This window comes from Maylandia zebra, linkage group LG11, assembly GCF_041146795.1.
Source record: "Maylandia zebra isolate NMK-2024a linkage group LG11, Mzebra_GT3a, whole genome shotgun sequence".
NCBI lineage: Eukaryota > Metazoa > Chordata > Actinopteri > Cichliformes > Cichlidae > Maylandia > Maylandia zebra.
The window spans coordinates 38,273,385-38,292,120 of NC_135177.1; the positions used below are offsets into that span (position 1 = coordinate 38,273,385).

At 48.5% G+C, this 18,736-nt stretch overlaps 1 protein-coding gene across 2 annotated transcripts; it reads left to right on the forward strand.

Moving 5' to 3' along the window:
* Positions 1-42: 42 nt before the first annotated feature.
* LOC143421207 (ras GTPase-activating-like protein IQGAP3) lies at positions 43-18,393 on the forward strand. 2 transcript variants are annotated; one of them, XM_076890416.1, is made up of 38 exons: positions 43-304; positions 1,862-1,949; positions 2,021-2,177; positions 2,282-2,359; positions 2,441-2,517; positions 2,599-2,666; positions 2,840-2,953; positions 3,052-3,230; positions 3,317-3,398; positions 3,482-3,645; positions 3,722-3,809; positions 3,898-4,061; positions 6,436-6,596; positions 6,678-6,793; positions 6,913-7,076; positions 7,228-7,318; positions 7,665-7,832; positions 7,986-8,128; positions 8,243-8,413; positions 8,493-8,576; positions 8,673-8,744; positions 10,774-10,843; positions 10,930-11,138; positions 11,250-11,402; positions 11,655-11,818; positions 11,893-12,117; positions 12,363-12,503; positions 12,576-12,660; positions 13,094-13,326; positions 13,404-13,536; positions 13,649-13,751; positions 13,826-13,955; positions 14,070-14,157; positions 16,036-16,248; positions 16,404-16,564; positions 17,205-17,330; positions 17,406-17,514; positions 17,623-18,393. In XM_076890416.1, exons 1-38 carry the CDS (start codon positions 277-279, stop codon positions 17,734-17,736), a joined length of 4,914 nt encoding a protein of 1,637 aa, XP_076746531.1. In that variant the 5' UTR covers positions 43-276; the 3' UTR covers positions 17,737-18,393. The 2 variants fall into 2 exon arrangements, with proteins under 2 accessions (XP_076746531.1, XP_076746532.1); XM_076890417.1 differs by having other exon boundaries at positions 3,320-3,398.
* The last annotated feature ends 343 nt before the right edge of the window (positions 18,394-18,736 follow it).

Below are 18,736 nucleotides of genomic sequence, written 5' to 3' on the forward strand. Positions count from 1 at the left end.
CAGCTATTACGACAGTGAACTCCATAGACCACAATCCACCGCAATGAGGTTCTAGCCAATAGGAGGCAAGGCTGACGGCTCGACCAATTAGAGAGCGGCGGGAGCTTTGAAACTCCAGGCAGGAAACAGTCGGAGGACGGTTGGAGCTCCGCTGCGGTTTCTGTGTTTTTAACCGAGACTTTGGGACACATTCGGGCACCGAGAGGACCCGGACCGGGACACCGAGACACCCGCAACGACCCGACACAGACCCGGGAGACCGAGAGGGGGGACAACATGGCGGATTTAGCCGCGAACGGCCACTGTGAGTGTCGGTCAGAGAGTCCGGAATGACCGCAGCGTCAATCAGATTCATATGTAATTAACTCGGTGTCACACTCCGTGATTTTCTGCGTCTGTGGGGTTAATTCAAAGGAGCTGACCTCAGTGCTGCTGCTTGCAGCTGTACCGATCAGCTACAACATTAAAACCACCACAGGTGAGTCACCTGTCACAGGTCAGGTGATCGATGGACACTTGTCCAGGTGGACTCCTTATGATCCGGGTCTCAGTCTAAGATCTAAGGGCGTTTTCCCGCATGCGGTGTTCTGGTTCACCTGCACAGGTGGACACCGCTGGTGTGAAACAACCTGTGGAGGAGGCATTCTCGGTCTGGTTAGTTTACGGCGTGATGATGTCATAGGTTTGGGGGAAAAAAAAGACCCGTAGCCCCACGTGCTGCAGTTTTTCTGTGTGAAAAAACAAACCAAAGTTTGCAAGACTTTAATGAAATGACGTGTTTACAGTCACTTCAAGACAATAAGAGCAACGCGCCGAACCAGTGAAGCAATGTGCAATAAAGTTTCACGGGTTAAATGTCAATCGTATATCTTTCACCTCTGTAATGTTCTGGATATTTATAACCGAGCGTTTGTGAATATTAGAGCAATTTCTTATGTTTGTAACTTTATAATATGAGAGGACGGTCCCTTGTGGCTCCTCTGTGATTGGGATCAGAGTCAAGCAGCCTTTGTAAGACTCGGAGTTTACGTCAAATATTATTACTGCTTTCTGAGCTCACTGGTTTACCTCCCACCTGACCATGTCAGACTTACCTGAAGAAGATTCCAGGTCAAAGGTCCTCAGCAGCCTGCTGTCATCAGTTTCAATAAAACTTCTTAAAGTGATGAAGATGGTTCCCGGGAACATCAGCCTGCATCTGGATGAAGACGCGTTTGTAACGTGTGAGGAAGCTTCAGCTGCTTCAGACCGATTCAAAGATTGTGGATCAAACTTGCGTCACGTCCTCCATCATCATCAGCCCGAGCTCACCCCAAAGAGCTCCAGACCTCGAAACACGGCAGACCTTCATCACCTACGGGACTGTAAACTGATGATGGCAGGAAGCTGAATATTCCACACTTCCTGTGAGAAGACTATTTTTGAGCTGGAATTTTTTTCAGGTGTGAGGGAAGCATCAGGAGTGCAGCTGGTTTTAATGATGTGACTCAGTGTTTTTGTCTGTAACTTGGTGCTGATCACATTCATTGATAAAGATGATCGATCATCCAGGTAAGGAAAAGTTGCTTCTGTTCATCTGAAGCGTTTTCAGAGGGAGAAACGTTTCACCACCATCATCATCAGGTGATATCTTTAATATTGGTCCCGGAACTGACCCCATGGCCTGTCGTTGGTCAGCTGATGAGGGTGAAACGCTTCTCCCACTTCAGACGAACACAGTCGACCTTTTGTAATCAACAGTTTGATCTGATGTAGTGTTAGAAACGGGCTCAGCGTCATCTAAACAAACTGAGAGCACAATATTGATCTGCGGTTAAAGGAGTGACACGGGTGTGATGTCATGTTTCCTGGCGTGTTGCAGATGAGCGTCTGACCGCCGAGCAGATGGACGAACAGAGGATCCAGAATGTGGCCTATCAGTACCTGTGCAGGCTGGAGGAGGCCAAGAGGTCAGTGACCTGGACCAGGAGCACCTTAAGTGTTTGCTCACTTTTGTTAACAGAACCAGTTTCTTCTTCAGGTGGATGGAGGCATGTCTGGGGGAGGAGCTTCCTGCTCCCACAGAGCTGGAGGAGGCGCTGAGGAACGGCGTTATTCTCGCCAAACTGGGTCATCGCTTCGCTCCGAGCACTGTTCCTCAGAAGAAGATCTACGACCCGGAGCAGCTGCGATACCAGGTCACGACACACACCAGCTAGAACCAGTCTGATCCGGTCTACCGCTCTTTGGGGGGCGGGGTTATTGATCAACTCGATGATCAGCTCTGTATTGATCCCTGCAGGCTGTCGGTCTTCAGTTCCGCCACACTGACAACATCAACCACTGGAGAAACGCCATGACGGCACTTGGGCTGCCGGCGGTCAGTGAACACATCGACGGATCATAGTATCGATTAGCCGATTGGTTTGAAGCTGGGCTGATCACCTGTTGTTGTTTCCAGATCTTCCATCCTGAAACGACCGACGTGTACGACAAGAAGAACATGCCGAGAGCGGTGTACTGCATCCACGCGCTCAGGTACGCCTCGTTGCTCGTCTGATCACCTATCCTCTGTGCCGCCTCTCACTTGTGCTCACCTGTGCTCACGTCTCTCTGCAGCCTGTACCTGTACAGACTCGGTTTGGCCCCACAGATTCACGACCTGTATGGAAAGGTCAAGTTCACAGGTAAACGCCACATAGGTAACTAATAATTTGGGATTAGTTTGGCTTTAGTGTACTTTCACAGAAGTTGGTGCTGGGAAGGTTTGGAAGGGGCTTTGACACCCGGGGGGTGGGTGCTACAGTACTGGGTGTTGGACCAATCACGGTCAATTTTGCTGACCTGTAACTTTGTTCAGAGGAAGAGATCAACAACATGAAGCTGGAGCTCGACAAATACGGGATCCAGATGCCCGCCTTCAACAAGATCGGAGGAATCCTGGCCAATGAGCTGTCAGTGGACGAGGCTGCAGGTAGGACCAGACTCTGATTGGCTGATAGCGGATGGAGCTACAGGATAGGAACAGACTGATTGGCTGCTGGGGGTACTGACCCTGCATTCTGCCAACAGTCCACGCGGCGGTGGTAGCCATTAATGAGGCCGTGGACCAAGGGGATGTGGGTGTGACGGCGGTGGCTCTGAGGAACCCCGCTGCTCTCCTCACTGACCTGCAGGAGGCGTTGATGAGCGTCTACCAGGAGATTCTGCAACGAGCGAGGAGGAGGAAGGCTGAACGGGCCGCCGGCGGGGTAAGACATTGATTGGTTAAAGAGATTTGTGTCCGTCCAGTCAGGTGAGCAGACTGTTGACGTGTGTGTTCGTGCGTGTGTGTCAGCAGGCTGTGGCAGAGGACAAAGACATGTACGAGGAGTATCTGACTCAGAGGGAGATCCAGGACCACATCAGTGCCGTCAATGGTGAGAAATAAGCCCCTCCCCCTGTTCTGATGGCATTAATGCTGGTATTGATGACCTAACGATTATGTCACTGTGGGCGTCAGTGCGGGCAGCGGTGGAGCAGGTCGACGAGGCTCTGGATGTCGCCAACGAGCTTGCTTTGCTGTCGGCACTCCAGCTGCCGTGTTTGGCCCTCAGGGGCCTCCGTACTGACAATGGGCCCTGGTACCTGGATCAGCTTACCGCAGACCGCCAGCAGAAGGCCCAGGTAAACTAACAAGTGCGGCCCCTGACCTCTTTCTGACCTCAGTGACCTCTGACCTCTCTGTGACCTCTGACCCCAGAATCAGGGCTCTGTGGATCCTCTGGAGCATGAAGAGCTGCAGGAAGGCGTCACCGCTGCCAACCAGGAAGCTCAGAGCACGCGAAACAGTACGCCATTTTCTTCCCACGCCCGAACCAGGCTCACCTTTTGACCTCTGACCTCGCCTCAGTATGTGTGTGTGTTTGTGTGTTTCAGTGGTGGCGGCCCTCCAGAGCGTTAATGCGGCATTGCGTGGAAATGACCCCAGACGCACAGTCAGCTGCCTGATGACCTCTGACCTCCAGCTGCCTGAAGTGTTTCCGTTTGCGGCGACATTTTATCACCGAGAGCTGCAGCTGCTGCAGAGGCAGACGGCACAGGTGCAACACCGGGTTTACCTGGAGATGAGTGACAGCGTCACTCAGGGGTGGATCTAGAAGGGTGGCATCGGGTGGCAAGTGCCACCCTAGTTTTGCATGTGACAGTGTTGTTTATTAAAATAAGACAGCATTAACAGTTTGAGCATAGTTACAGTCAACAGTGAATATAAATGCTAAAACTGAATATATTGCATAGTGTCCCCCCCTGCACCAGTAACAAATGGTTCAGCCCATAGCAGGACCGGCTTTTTCCTTGTATTCAGTAGCAAGCGATGCTTATGATTGTGCCAGAGCACATTTTAAACAACACCATGGGAATTTCAGATTTCACACAGGTGGGTGGATGTTACACTGTGGAAATGGAAGGAAGGTGAGAGTTATTAACCCTCTGGGGTCCACGCACACGCTGCACCTCCAAATCAAACGACTGATTTAAGATGACACCGCAATAAGCTGCAGCCACGCGGAGTCTTTCAGCCCGTGTTGAAGTTTGGACTTCAAAGTTTTTAATTTTAATTACAGGCCAGTAAATCCAGAGTGATGAAAAAAATATATATGAGCCATATATATTTCTAAATACTGTCGTCACGTTTTTTGTGTTTAAAAACAAAAAATGTTTTCTAAGGACAACACGAAAATGGTAAAGAAAGGGGGGGAGCCTCTTTCCTATTGGTGGAAAAATGTACCATGTCGACCAATTAATGTCACAAAGGCACATTGCAATGTAAACACTGTCACCAACTAGTGCAGGGCGATATGACCAAAAATATTTATCACGATATACATTTGAAAATCTGCGATAACGATATGACTGACGATATAATTGATGCAAGACAAAATACTTTACAACTCCACAACTTTATTAGTGCAAAAAAACCATCAATCTATCTTCACTTAAACAAGCAGCTGTTTATGTGCATTAAAGTTATATAAACATTTAACAGTGCAAATGCAAACTCCTCGCTGACAGTTTAACCAAAAGGCATTTCCAGTGGAAACTGGCCGACATATCCTCAGCATCACCATGTATAACATCCACAACACTTAAAAAGAGGTCATACACACACAATACCCTGCCATTGTCTTTACGCTGTCTAGACTCTGACTCCTTTAAAAAGCAGCTGAAGACATTTTTATACAAACGGGCTTTTAATTAATTTTAACTTGTATGTCTGATCTTATTGTAAAGCACTTTGTGATTTTTATCTGTGAAATGTGCTATATAAATAAATTTTACTTAATATTACCGTATTAACTAAAAGTATGTTGAAGCACAGTACGTATCGCTCCGCCTACGACAGCCATAACACTCCGACAATCCATCAAGCGGTGCGGCTTCGTAGCTTAGCAAAGTCGTACTGAAACATCTGACAGATTTTCGAGCGCCGTGCACATAAAATCGTTTCGAGGTCAGTAAACACAACCAGAGTTCATACATAAGGCACACGGGATTATAAGGGGCTCTGTCGACTTTCAGACAAATCAAAGGATTGATTTTAAGTGCGCCGTATTTTCCAAACAACGCGGTAATAACGACGGCCCGCTAGCATTGCGCTACCAAAAATAGTGCTCATTTTCTTATCGTTGCCCAACATTACACCGGTATCACCGTGAACGGTATGATATGACCCAGCACTGTCACCAAGTAGAAAACCAGCGGAGTGATACACCTCCTGTTGTCAGGCCTGCAGGTTTATCCCTGTGCTGTTCTCCTGTCTTGTGGTGGACAAACAATTTCTTTTTACTGTCACACATAATTTGTGGGGCATCTTATTGCGACACCTGATTTTAGTTTTAGTAATATTTTTAAATGGTTGTACAAAATAAAAAAATAAAAAACGGCAGGTGTATTGGCTGCATTTTTTAGATAAATAGTGGCATATGTTTACAAAATGTACAATTTATATTTACATTTCAAGTTATAAGAATAATTTACTCAACATGTCTGTTTTTTTGTTTACAGTAAAAAAGATACTACTAGGATTTGAAGTTTGTGTTCAGAACTGAAGAAGCTTCTTCAGTTTATATAATGACATAATGTCAATGAAGCTTCTTCAGTTCAGAACTGAAGAAGCTTCATTGACATAATGTCATTATATAAACTGAAGAAGCTTCTTCAGTTTATATAATGACATTATGTCAATGAAGCTTCTTCAGTTCTGAACTGAAGAAGCTTCTCGGATGAGAGGTGAAACGTCTTCAAGTAACTTAGAGAAGTCCAGACGCTTTTCTTTGCAAGCTCCTTTGACCACCTGCATGTGTGTTTGGGGGGGGGGGGGGGGGGAGCCTTGATTTTGCCACCCTAAGAAAATTCCTCTAGCTCCGCCCCTGGCGTCACTGTCATTCAGCTGGCACTTCCTGTTGTCTCCTCCAGGGAGAGCTGCAGGAGGAGGAGCTCTTTGTTGCCGTGGAGATGCTGTCAGCCGTTGTTCTCATCAATCAGGGTCTGGAGGCGGGACACCTACAGCAGTTCAGCTCCTCATTGGTCAGTTCGTCCGCAGGGCTCTCCGATGTAGAGCCCGCCCTGCTCGACAGGTACCGCCTCTTACCCATTTACCTGCTGATGATGTCACTGTTGATAATGACGTCCCTGTTGATGATGTCACTGTCGTACAGGTACTTTGAGACTCTGGCTGGTGTGAAACAACAGGTGGGCCGAGACCTGCTTACCTGGAACCAGCTGCAGGAAGGAATCGCCGCTGTGAACGGCTCGGCGCAGGACGAACAACAGCGTACGACAACGCAATGACATCGTTACAAACACACAATGATGTCATTATAAACAACAAACATTAACTTCTTTGAATTCTGTTGAGCTGACACTGCGACCTCTGACCCCTGTGACCCTCAGAGCTCCTGGCTGTCGGCCTAATAAACAAGGCCGTGATGAGCGGAGACCCTCAGCGGCTTATCTCCGCCCTGTTGCTGCCCTCCTGTGGCGTGGACGAGGTTTCACCTGCCAATGCCTGCAAGTACCTGACCCTGCTGAGCCAAGCCAGGCAGATCAAAGCTCAGGTAACTGCTCAGGTGTAACTGCACAGGTAACCGAGCCATCACCTCAACAGCCCCTCAGAACTGTGACTTTAGTCTTTATCATGACCCTCTGGAGGTAGAATCCAGGTGAGGTTTAAACTTTCAGTCACAGGTCCCCCTCCTGTCCAACCAGGTGAGCAGAGACCCGGGAGCCGAGCTGTGGTTGGCTGATATCCAGGAGGCCGTGAGGATGGCCAATCAGCAGAGTCAGAGAGCTCTAAAGTGTGAGTCACAGATTCATTTACCTGCACAAGTAACCACACCTGTTCAGTTTTTAAGCATGTGGGTTAGAAACGATCAGAGGCTGGACCGCCATCGTTTGTGTTTGATGATATTCGTGATCATTGCGACGCACCTGCGGCGCTTTGTGTCAGACGGAGGAAGGTTGTGAGAGCGAAACGTCTTCATCTTACCTGTTAGCTGTCAGCAGTGACATCACTGAAGGTGTGCTGGGAGACAGGTGTGAACATCGCTCCGAGTTGCACAAGAAGAAACGACTAAAGGACAGAACTTCCCGTCAGCGTGTTCATTATTGATCCGTGTGTTGATTATTGGTTGTGTGTCCGTCAGTGTGTCTGTCCGTTGCCGCGGTGAATCAGGCCGTAAAGGAGAACAGGGCGAAGCAGACGCTGCGGGTGCTGTCTCTGCCGGAGGCGGAGCTTCACGGAGTTCTACCTGACTGTGCTGCAGAATATCAGAGAGAGCTGAGCGCCCTGATGACACGCCGCACACGCACAGGTGAGACACACACACACACACACACACAGAGACACACACACACACACACACACACACAGAGACACACACACACACACACAGAGACACACACACACAGAGAGACACACACACACACACACACACACGTGATTCTCTGTGTGTGTGTGTGTTCAGGAGATAACCGCAGTCAGTGGGTTCGAGTCCGCCTGCAGGACGGCTCCGTTCATTTCTTCCACCTGAGCAGACTGGAGGGCAGCTGGGAGCGGCCCCCCGGCTTCGTGCACAACAGCGTCTTCTTGGATCGCCACGACATACAGGTGAGACACACCTGAGGCTTACCTGCTCACTTCCTTGTCAAACCAGAACAGTGTTTCTGTGCTTGGAAAGTTTGATTGGCTACAAGCTCACTGTGCCACTTTCCCCCCCTGCAGGAAGTGGTCAGCAGCGTTTCGGCCCAGTACAGTCGCGGCGTGCTGTGGCGGAACAGCGAGGCCCTCGTCGTTCGCCTGCAGGCGCTCAGTCGAGGCTTCCTGATCAGATGGCGGATGACGGCACGACGTCACTTCCTGATGAATCAGATGGCCGCCGTCGTTGTCATCCAGGTGAGCATGAGCCCCCTTGGAGAGCTGAGGCTCGTCTGGGAGCTACAGGTGTGTCACAGGTGTGCTCTGCTCTGTTCAGTCTCACTGGAGGAGGTTCGTCGAGCAGAGGGTCTACAGACGGCGCCTGCAGTTCCTCTACATGAACTGGAGAGCTGTCGTCAAGGTAACAGCTGCTGTTCCTAATCATGTGACTGAGATTAGATTAGCAGGTGCAGCTCACCTGATGAGCGTTATTCACGTCGTCCGCTTGTGTGAACAGATCCAGGCGTTTGCGAGGATGTGGTTGGCGAGGAGACGATATTGCGCTCGGCTGAGTTTCTTCAGACGTAACGTGAGTTGTTTTTTGTTAACGTTGTCTGTTTTATTGAGAAAGCAGTCGAACATAACAGTAGTTTGACTTTTTACAGTCTTTGCTTTTTTAAACTTGTAATTGAAAAGAGAAAAAAAACAAAGAGAAAAAAGAGAACGAAAGAAACACACGGGTAGGTAAGTCAGCATCTTAATATTGAAATGGGAATTCAACTCAGGGCTTCAACGTAAAGAAAATCATGGTTCATAAAAATGAACCATGATTTTAAGTTTTGATCAAAATCATTTCTGACCTGTAGATATCTAAAGAAGTCATCTCAGCCTAAATCATGTTTCTCCTTAAGAATTCAAAGCTTTGGCATATACCTTTATACCTTTTGAAATCCTCTTGAATCTATTATCGTACTGATTCGGGGTAAAATCTGAATCATATGCACACAATCTTAAAACCTTGGAGGCATTTTCCAAACTGCAGATTCTGATTACTTCTTTCAGAGCAGATGTCATTATTTGGGTGCGTCTGCCATCTGTATTTTATTCTGTAACTTTATGTCCGATATTAAAGCTGTAACTGGTTTTCCTTTAACTATTGTTCCTTCAACATCTTTATATCAGTGGTCTTAGCTGTGCAGTAATATTCTCGTAGACAGGGAAGCCCACGACCTCCGTTTTCTTTCTTTAGTTGGGGCGTTTATATTTAACCGTTCCAGATGTGTTTTGAGAACATCGTATCCACCACACAGTTTGTGGTATTAGTAATCGGTAAAGACTGAAACAAATACAGCAGTCGGGGAAGAATATTTAATCTGATTCGATCCTGGAGTGTATGGTATTCCATCTTTGTCTGATTGTATAGGTTCGTTTAGCGGGGCGTAGTTGGCATTGAACATTTTGGTGAGGTCACGATGTATTACCACCCATAGGTACCTAATTCTGTCTGCATCTCACTTCCATTTATAGCGATTCTTAATTTCGACTGGTGGTTCATAGTTTAAAGTTAATACTTAACCTTATACTCTGATAACATTTCCATGGTTTGGGGGAGTGCCTGTGAGGGATAGGATATCGTTAATAGTAAGTTGTCGGCAAATAGTGCTGATTTCTGTTCCCCTCCTGCTGTTCTTTCTCCAGTTATATCCTGTCTCTGCCTGATCCACTGACTTAATGGTTCTACAAACAAATGGTAAATGGTAAATGGCCTGTATTTATATAGCGCTTTACTAGTCCCTAAGGACCCCAAAGCGCTTTACATATCCAGTCATCCACACATTCACACACTGGTGATGGCAGCTACATTGTAGCCACAGCCACCCTGGGGCGCACTGACAGAGGCGAGGCTGCCGGACACTGGCGCCACCGGGCCCTCTGACCACCACCAGTAGGCAACGGGTGAGGTGTCTTGCCCAAGGACACAACGACCGAGACTGTCCAAGCCGGGGCTCGAACCGGCAACCTTCCGACAACAAACAAAGCAAACAAAGCAAAAAGCAGTGGTGAAATACTGCAGCCCTGTCGTGTCCCGCCTTCCAATATAAATGGTTCAGCGAGGTCTCCATTGATTTTGATTTTAGCTGTTGGATTATTGTATAGCCCTGAAATAATATCAATTACGGATTTATCAAAACCAAAATTCTCAAGCACCTTATATAAAAAGAACCACCTCACTGAAACGCCTTCTCAGCATCTAAACTTAACACTAAGGTCTAATTTTTGTTTATCGACCTGCCTCGTTATGTGCCAAACCTTTCTGATGTTGTCCTGTTTCTGTTCGATCATTATGTATTAACCCAGGTAATATTGTTTCTAGTCTCTTAGAGATGATGGGTGTGAACAACTTGTGATCAATATTCAGGATGGTTACTACATTCTAGTTTATAGTAACGTGAGTTTTGCTGATGTCACTCTCACATGACTCGTGGACTCAGATACTCTCAGCATCTCATCAAGATCCACCTGTGGGGTCCTGATGCAGTACGTAGGACGGTGTGTACAACTGCGTCAGCCAGTCAGACAAAATCTCCTGTTTCCACAGTAACGGTTTGTGTCCACAGGTGGGCGCCGTCGTAAAGATCCAGGCCTTCTTCAGAGCTAACCGAGCTCGCGAGCAGTACAGGATGCTTGGTGAGTTCACAGATGCCTCTGATTGGTCAAGCTGCCGTGTCATCGATGACTCATTAATAAGACCTCTTCCCCCTCACCTGTTTTAGTGCACTCGGCCACTCCCCCTCTATCTGTGGTCAGGAAGTTCGTTCACCTCCTCGACCTCGGGGATGGTGACATCAGAGAGGAGGCGGAGCTGCTGCGTCTGAGGGAGGAGGTGGTGAGAAGCATTCGCTTCAACCGACAGCTGGAGGCCGACCTGGACCTGATGGACCTGAAGATCGGGCTGCTGGTCCGCAACCGTGCTACGCTGCAGGTACGGCCCCGCCACCTCAGCTCATCGACACACACACACACACACACACACACACACACACACTGATTGGCTCCTTGTTGTCCTCGTTAACAAAGCGCCGTCTGTGAACAGGAAGTGGTGTCTCACTGTAAGAAACTAACGAAGAAGAACAAGGAGCAGCTGTCAGACATGATGGATGTGGAGAGGAGTAAAGGCCTGAAGGCTCTGAGCCGAGACAGGAGGGAGAGACTGGAGGCCTACCAGCACCTCTTCTACCTGCTGCAGGTAAAAGGCACACCTGCCCGCCGCTCGCTCACCTCAAGCTGACCTGAGCAGGTCCATGGCATCACATTACTGTACCTGCCTGATTCGTGCAGTCATCTCTGCTTCACCAACAAGGCAGGGGCTCCACCTGGTGGTGATATTGTGCAACTGCAAGTGGAACAGACAATACATTATATCTGCAGCTGGCCAGTTATTTTGTGTGTGTGTGTGTGTGTGTGTGTGTGTGTGTGTGTGTGTGTGTGTGTGTGTCAGACACTGCCCCTGTACCTGGCTCAGCTGATCTTCCTGATGCCTCAGAGTCGCTCCACCTCCTTCATGGAGATGGTGGTGTTCAGTCTGTTTAACTATGGCTCCGACCGCCGCGAGGCCTTTCTGCTGCTGCAGCTCTTCACAGAAGCGCTCCGCTATGAGATCAGGTAACGATGATGTCACTGCACCTGTGTCTGAGCAGTAACGTGTTGTCACTGCTTACCTGTGTGTGTGATGTCAGGCTGAAGGTGGAGCAGCCCCAGGACGTGATCACAGGAAACCCCACCGTCATCAGGATGTTGGTAAACTTCTACCGCCATGCTCGTGGTCAAAACGCCCTGCGCGAGGTGCTGGGTCCAGCTCTACAGGACGTCCTGCAGGACCGCACGCTCAGCATCAGGACCGACCCCGTGGACGTCTACAAGACCTGGATCAACCAGACCGAGACGCAGACCGGACACAAGAGGTCAGAGCGCGTCTCTCCTGCGTTGCGCGTCTCTCCTGCGTTGCGCGTCTCTCCTGCGTTGCGCGTCTCTCCTGCGTTGCGCGTCTCTCCTGCGTTGCGCGTCTCTCCTGCGTTGCGCGTCTCTCCTGCGTTGCGCGTCTCTCCTGCGTTGCGCGTCTCTCCTGCGTTGCGCGTCTCTCCTGCGTTGCGCGTCTCTCCTGCGTTGCGCGTCTCACTTCTATTGTGCGTCTCACCTGTCTCACCAGCTCGCTGCCCTATGAGGTTTCTCCCGAAGACGCTCTGGCTCAGCCTGAAGTCCAGAGACGCATCGACATCTCCATCATCAACCTGAAGAACCTGACGGACAGAGTCCTCAAAGCCATCACCGCCAGCCTCCACAAGCTGCCGTACGTGTCTGCCTGCTGCTGCACCTCGCGTCACCAGTCTCTTCTTTGCTAAACGGTTCTGTGTTGTTGCAGGTATGGTCTGCGTTACACCGCCAAGGTCCTCAGAGACGCCCTGAAGGCAAAGTTTCCTGAAGCCGGTGAGGACGAGCTCTACAAGGTGAGAACACAGATCAACACACCTGAATCACACGATTAGTTCATTACCAGGCCTCTGGAGAATTCAAGACATGTAGAGGAGGTCATTTAGTCATTTAAAGCAGCTGTGTTGGATCAAGGATGCATCTAAAGCCTGCAGGACTCCAGGCCTGGAGTTGGACACCTGTGCTGCAGGTGATGAAGGTGGGCTGTGTTTCACGTGAATTTCTGCTCCTGCTGTGCTCAGGTGAGCTCAGACTCATGATGGATGTGTGATCAGCAGATTTGGAGGTCTACAGAAATCACAGCTCGCAGGTCGGAGCTGAGATTTGATTGGTCGCTTGACGTGAAGCTTAGTCTCTGTACGGCGGCGGGTCTTGAAGTCAGAACCACGTGGCTCTGACGCCGTGACCTGAATTGAACCAATAACGCCGAGTCTGCCCTACTCCCCGCAGATCGTCGGTAACCTGGTCTACTACCGCTATATGAACCCGGCCATCGTGGCCCCGGACGGCTTCGACGTGGTGGACCGTTCGGCCGGCTCTGCTCTGCAGCCCGAACAGCGCCACATCTTGGGCTCCATTGCCCGCGTGTTGCAGCATGCCGCTGCCAACAAACACTTCCATGGAGGTGGCTACCACATCAGAGCCCTGAACCAGTACATCAGCCAGACCCACAGCAGGTTCAGGTGGGTTTCAGGTGACCTTGCTCCGTTCTGAGGTGTCGGGGAGGTGGAGGTTCTCCTGACGGTGTTGTGTGTCTCAGGAGGTTCCTGCAGTCCGTCTGCGACGTTCCTGAACCGGAGGACAGATTCAGCATGGATGAGTACTCGGAGCTGCTGATCGTGAACAGACCCGTGATCTACATCTCTGTGAGCGAGCTGCTCAACACACACAAGGTCAGGAAGCTCCGCCTCCAGCTGTATCGTCATCTTTAGACCAGGTACAGGTGCATGCGCACCTGTACCTGGTCTACATAAACCCGTGAACCTCTCACATGTCTCTCTGCAGCTGCTGCTGGAGCATCAGGAGGTTTTGTGCCCGGACCCCTCAGACCCCCTCGGCCTGATTCTGAAGGATCTCGGTCCGGTTCCCGGCCTGCAGGAACTCATCGGTACAGCCAACCGATGCTCTGCTGTTGCCATCCGGTCTGAGCCGGTCAGAGTCTGACTGTTTTCTGTCCTTCAGGTGAGTCCGCGGCTGATCCAGGATCAGACTCTCAGAGTAGCAAGATGGAGGTCTCTCTGACCCTGACCAACAAGTTTGACATCTTCGACGACGCCAACAACACACCGGACCCCAGAGGACTTCTGCTCAGGTAACCCCGCCTCTAAGCCATTAGCCTCACCTGCTCAGTGTCTGTCAGTTTGTTTACCTGAACATTAAAGAAGAACCCGGTGTTCACAGAAAACATTTGTTTTGTTTTTCCCAGCACCAAGCAGCTGATCATCGATGTCATCAGGACGCAGTCAGGTGACTCTCTGCGTGACATCCTGAGGACGACACCGTCACGCGACCAGGTAAAACTCGCACTAATAGGTTGGTTGGTGACTGGCACCCGCTGCAGTCTTGATGTCTAGAGATGGCACGATACCACTTTTTCATGACCGATATCATAAATTTTGATATCTGTCGATACAGATATGAATCCGATAGTGTATTTTATAATCAATAAAACGTTTTTTTATTATCATATCATACCGTTCACGGTGATACCGGTGTAATGTTGGGCAACGATAAGAAAATGAAACATGGCGATAGAATATGGGTAAAACGTGCATGCGCTGTGCCTTTGTTTACATAAGCACATGGCGGCGACGCAGAACGAGAAGAGCGAAAGTGGATCGTTGAATGAAACAATGAACCTGAACTGGTTTGTAAAAACGCTGCAGCTTCACTGGTGTGGAACTGGTTTAGCTTTCGTCCGTCAGATACACAACAAAGCACTATTTTTGGTAGAGCATGCTAGCGGGCCGTCGTTATTACTGCGTTGTTTGGAAAATACGGCGCACTTAAAATCAATCCTTTGATTTTTCTGAAAGTCGACAGAGCCCCTTATAATCCCGTGTGCCTTATGTATGAACTCTGGTTGTGTTTACTGACCTCGAAACGATTTTATGTGCACGGCGCTCGAAAATCTGTCAGATGTTTCAGTACGACTTTGCTGAGCTACGAAGCCGCACCGCTTGATGGATTGTCGGAGCGTTACGGCTGTCGTAGGCGGAGCCTCGCGGAGTGATACGTACTGTGCTTCAACATAATGTTACCGTATTGTGTGTGTATAACCTCTTTTTAAGTGTTGTGGATGTTATACATGGTTATGCTGAGGATATGTCGGCCAGTTTCCACTGGAAATGCCTTTTGGTTAAACTGTCAGTTTGCACTGTTAAATGTTTATATAACTTTAATGCAGATAAAAAACAGCTGCTTGTTTAAGTGAAAATACTTTGACGTTTTTTTTTTGTTTTTTGCACTAATAAAGTTGTGGAGTTGTAAAGTATTTTGTCTTGCATCAATTATATCGTCAGTTATATCGTTATCGCAGATTTTCAAATGTATATCGTGATAAATATTTTTGGTCATATCGCCCTGCACTAGAACCACCCCCCACCCTCCACCTCATGATGCTTAAACGACGCAATCAACCTAAATTTAATGCACGTGTAAAAAACATAAAATAAAATAAAAAATGCACAGAAATCAATTATTTTTCAAGAATAATTAAATAGATTCAACATCTTTCTTCAACAGAACTGCAGACTGCACAGATGGTATCTTCCCAAAGGGAAAAAGTACTCTAGCTTACTAGAGTATATTAGACTTACTATAGTTACTATATACAGTAATGGACTTCTATATATTTTACATCAGATTAAAACGTTGGGTGTAAGATTCAGATAATTATTTATTAAAAGCTAGACATGACAATGAGAAAGAAAAGTATGTCTTTGTGCCCCCTTTTCCCTGTTCATGCCCTATCGGCCCCCCTGGCTAAACTTTGCTAGATCCGCCCCTGCACAGTTACAGCCATCAGCTGTAGAAAAAGATCCTGGAGTAGAAAGTAATAATAAATAAATTCTAACAACAGCTCATCAAGCTTAAACGTGCTGCTGTTGTTCAGCCGCTGGTTTCCTCTTTCAACCAGACCGCCGAAAGGTCTCGCACGCCACAGCGCTATATCATGTGACGCACACTGCTCTGACGTGCTACGGTTATGAGCCAAGTTACGCCATGTCGCAAGTTTTGTGAGGTGCTTTTGTGATATTTAATGGATCGGATTTCATTTTTTATTTCTCTCTGATATCCGATCCAGTATTTTAGGTCCGTATCGGACCGACACGGATACGTAATATCGGATCGGCCCATCTCTAATGATGTCATCTGATCTCTTCAAACAGGAAGTGTGTCACGATTGGCTGATGCAGCGCCGCGCCCAGCAGGATGCTCGGACTCCTGAGAAGATGAAGCGGAACCAGTCGCTGGTCGCCAATGGCAACCTGAGCCTGGAGGAGAAGAAGAGGAAGATCCTGAGGAGTCTTCGTCGTCTGGAGGGACTCGGCACCCTGAAACCGCCAGACAGCGAGAACCAGATCCTGCAGATGATCGCCAAGGTAACGAGACCTGCCTCCATCTCCTCCTATTCCAGCGTCCTCCTTCGCTACATCCTGGCATGTTTCTGGTTTTGTTTGCGGTTTTTTTGTTCTTTTTGCCTGCATGTTTTTGAAAACGTCCCTGACTATGATGTCACTGCACGTTTCCCCACCAGGACATCCGTCAGCAACGTCTCCACCGCCAGCGCCGAGGGGCGGAGCTCCTGAAGCTCCATCAGACTCTCAGCAGCCTACAGGCTAAGAGCAGCTTCCACAGTGAGCAGGTGGACTATTACAGGCATTACATCACTTCCTGTCTGGACAACCTCACCGCCAGGTATGCACAAGCAGGTGTTTTTGGGTAACGACCTAGCATTTTTCATCTCAGGCCATTAGCATCAGATATAACTTTCTGTTCTCGGACGTGGCGGCGCCAAATGTTTAGAAGTACCGCAGCAATGAACAGTAATGGGGCGGGGCTGTGGTGACATCACACCACTGTGGTGTGAACCAGGCGTTTTCACCTCGAGAGCTGTGAGGCGGTGGGGCGGGACGAACAAACGTTTGTCACACAATCAACAACACAAGGGATAAACTAAAGTACAACAAACAAAGTAATTCGGGAACAGGTGAGCCGAGGTTGACCACGAGCCCCGGGTACAGGAAGCTCTATCAGAGGCGCCAGAATACGAGAGCTTTAAACCGTGCGTTCAAAATCTGAGTGAGGAGAAGCTCGCTGAGGTACGAGCTGAATGTTTGCATGAAAAGTTCAAACATCACCAAGAGCGTTGGCGTCACGAGCTGAGCCGGCATCCACGCTGACCTGCCATCAGCTGATCTTAAATATCCACCAACGGCTCCTGAAACAGGAAAGAGGTGCTTAGACCGCGTGTGTCCTGAAGGTGCACGTCACGAGGCTGTCAGTGAGGCGATAGGCCTGTCAGTAAGGTCCATCACTGATTGGCTTGTTCTTGCAGCAAATCGACCAATCAGAAGGCGGCAGACGGCAAAGGGAGGAACAAGCTTCCTGCTCTGAGCTACAGTGCCACCCGGCTGCACGAGAAGGGCGTTCTGCTGGAGATCGAAGACCTGCCAGTCACGCAGTGAGCGCAGAACACACAGCCGGCACACGTATGACACGCGGTGAGGACGCGTGCTCACGATCTCTCTGTTTCCAGGTTTAAGAACGTCATGTTTGAGATTGCTGCCGGGCCTGAGAGAGGAAGTTTCAAAGTAAAAGCTCGATTCCTCGGCGTGGAGATGGAGGAGTTCCTGCTCAAATACCAGGTAGGACCGAGGCCGGACCACGTCGAACCGGGCCACATAAACCAGGTGATACGAGTTTAACGTGTGTGTGTGTGTGTGTGTGTGTGTGTGTGTGTGTGTGTGTGTTAGGACCTGCTGCAGCTGCAGTATGAGGGCGTGGCTGTGATGAAGATGTTCAGTAAGGCCAAAGTCAATGTGAACCTCCTCATCTTCCTCCTCAACAAGAAGTTCTTCAAGAAGTGAGAGGAGCGGCACTCATACTCGGCTTCTGCGGCGAGGCCTCGTCCCACACTCCTGTCTATAAACAGGAAACTGAACGGCGTTTTATACCAAATGATCAGGATGAATCTCACTAAATTTGACTGACTTTATATCTCGCTCAGTGGGATGTCTTCATATACTCCTGTCTGTGCTGTAATCACTGAGTTAGTGCTCTGTCTGCAGCGCTGTCTTTGTTTTTATGTCTGTAAAATTTAACTAAAGTGATTCTTTTTTATTTCACGTGATATTTTTATGCATGTTTATATGATACTAATCAAACACCTGTTTTAATATCTCACTACAGTATTTGGATGTGGTGCAGAGTGAGGCATCTTACCTCAGTGTCTCTCTTTGTATGGGAACGTGTGTTTCAGTTTAATTTGGAGGAGTGACACATCAGTGTTTTTATCCTATCTTGGTTTGTTTCTCAGGATTCAAACCACACTAAGCTGTCTTATTTTTGAAAGGTTTGACCCTTTCAGGACTCCGTAGTGGGGCATTGGTCACTGATGTCTGGTTGTAATGTTTAGCTGCACTGAGCTGTGACCAATCAATACCAGCTGATCAATGCCTGTAAATATTTCCTGTCATTTCCTTTTTCTTTTGTCTTTGCTACAATAAATAAACATGAACATTTCAGTCATTATTTCTATTTTTAATTTAAAAGTTAAAAGACTAAGAGTGCGAGTGCGTGTAAAAACTGATGATGGCCACGAACAAGCTGAATGTTGCTTCTTTTTTTTTTTTTTTTTTTTTCCTGAGATGTCATACACTTCTAGCCAATCATTTTACGTTTCCGAGGATAGTAGGCGGGCCCAGGTACGTAGGTTCTTTTAGAGCAGAGCTACAGATTAAAAATGCCCAAGGCGAAGCGGTCAAAGTCTGGCTGTACTTCACAGCAAAATATGCAAACTCAGCAGCAACAAGTGCTTTAAGCTGATACTGTGATGCTGTCAAAGGAGGTCACACCTCGAATCTGATG